The 1,374-nt window shown below is 65.9% G+C and overlaps 1 protein-coding gene across 12 annotated transcripts in view; it reads right to left on the bottom strand.

Moving 5' to 3' along the window:
* Positions 1–561: 561 nt before the first annotated feature.
* ANKMY1 (ankyrin repeat and MYND domain containing 1) overlaps positions 562–1,374 on the bottom strand; it is a 60,881-nt gene continuing 60,068 nt past the window's right edge. For all 12 annotated transcript variants that reach the window (XM_069602071.1, XM_069601900.1, XM_069602179.1 and 9 more), the window contains one exon: positions 562–1,026. In XM_069602071.1, coding sequence (XP_069458172.1) covers positions 893–1,026 — 134 coding nt within the window. In that variant the 3' untranslated portion in view covers positions 562–892. The remainder of the gene's footprint in view (positions 1,027–1,374) is intronic.

Raw genomic sequence — 1,374 nt, 5'->3', positions numbered from 1 at the left:
CTGCAGTGATCTTGCTGTACCCCGCCTGGCAGCAGGTGTGTGCTTGGGCGTGCCTGGCACGCTGGGACCGTTGGGGAGGTGAGTGTGGGCTTGCACACAGGTCCCACCTGGTGGGGTGGCCCACGGCTGGAGAGTGCCCATCCTGCCCCCGGCCCAGGTCCTCCTGCCATCCACCCTCCCTCTCCCCGCTCTGGACGCACACATCTGGGCACGTCCAGGAAACTTCCCACTACCAGTTCCTGCCAAGCAGCCTCAGAGATACTCTGGAGGCCGCAGCGTGGGGGGACTAGCATCATCCCATAGCTGGGCCTGGCCTGACATCCTGATGGTTTCATCAGCCCCCAGCGCCACAGAGAGAGCTCTGCCTAGCTGGCATCTCACCAGAGCAGGGACCCCTGCCCAGCTGCCCTGCCTGCCCAAGCAGAGTCCTGCACAACCCGAGTGATGCCACCAGCCCCGCCCTTGCGCCCCCACGTGCCCTGCAGCCCCAGTAGGGCAGCCTCTCCAGCGTCAGCGCCTGCGGGCCCCAGACCCCAGCCGGAGGCAGCAGCAGAGGCGCCAGCCACTGACGGTCACTTTATTCAGGGGTCGCCGCCCACTGGCTTGCTGTGCAAGCATTCAACAAAGCTTGGTTGTCGGGGCCCTGCAGCGCCAAGGGCCTCCAGCCTGGGAAGGGGCCGGGCAGCAGACTGGGAGGAGGCTTCCGTGGACCCCGCCGGGCAGCATGGGGTGCTCACCTGCCCGCCCCTGCTCGAGTCCTGACAGGCCCCCGAGCCCACTGGCCCAGCTCCCCCTGGAGGCCGAGGTTGCTGTGAAGGCCTTTCCTCGGCGAGCCAGGACGAAGCCTCGGGGTGCTCTGGGAGCCCCGTGTGTCAGCGGGGCGCCCAGATGCTCACTCGTGACCGTAGGTGGAGTATGACACGTGGCACCTGGCCTTGCGTGGTGGCTTCTGGGCCTCAGGCCCCTGAGGCTCGTTGCCAAGTTGCTTCAGGGGTTTCTTTATGAATGTCATTGGGTACATTTCTCCTGTCAGGGAAAGGAGGACACAGGTAAGGCAGCATCCGACCCAGGACAGCCCCCAGGTCAGGAGGAGAGGGGGCTGTCCTTGTCCCCGGAGTTCTCTCTGCCTTGTCCCTGAGCACTGGGCCCTCCCTGCTCTGGGTCAGGCCCGGGGCCACCCTTGAGCTCCCAAGCCCTGCCCACTCCAGGCCAGGTGCCGGTCAGTGAGAGGCTCCCTCCTTGCCTCCTGTCCCTGTTCATTTCTCGTGGGAATCCGGAAGTCACAGACATCCTGACCCGCACTGATGGGCACAGAGCAGCCAGCGCCTCGGAGCCACCTGTGCGTGGCCTGGGCATGGGTACACACTCAAGCAC

The sequence above is a fragment of the Ovis canadensis genome, chromosome 1 (assembly GCF_042477335.2).
Source record: "Ovis canadensis isolate MfBH-ARS-UI-01 breed Bighorn chromosome 1, ARS-UI_OviCan_v2, whole genome shotgun sequence".
Taxonomy (NCBI): Eukaryota; Metazoa; Chordata; class Mammalia; order Artiodactyla; family Bovidae; genus Ovis; species Ovis canadensis.
This window is presented reverse-complemented; position numbering and strand designations above follow the sequence as displayed.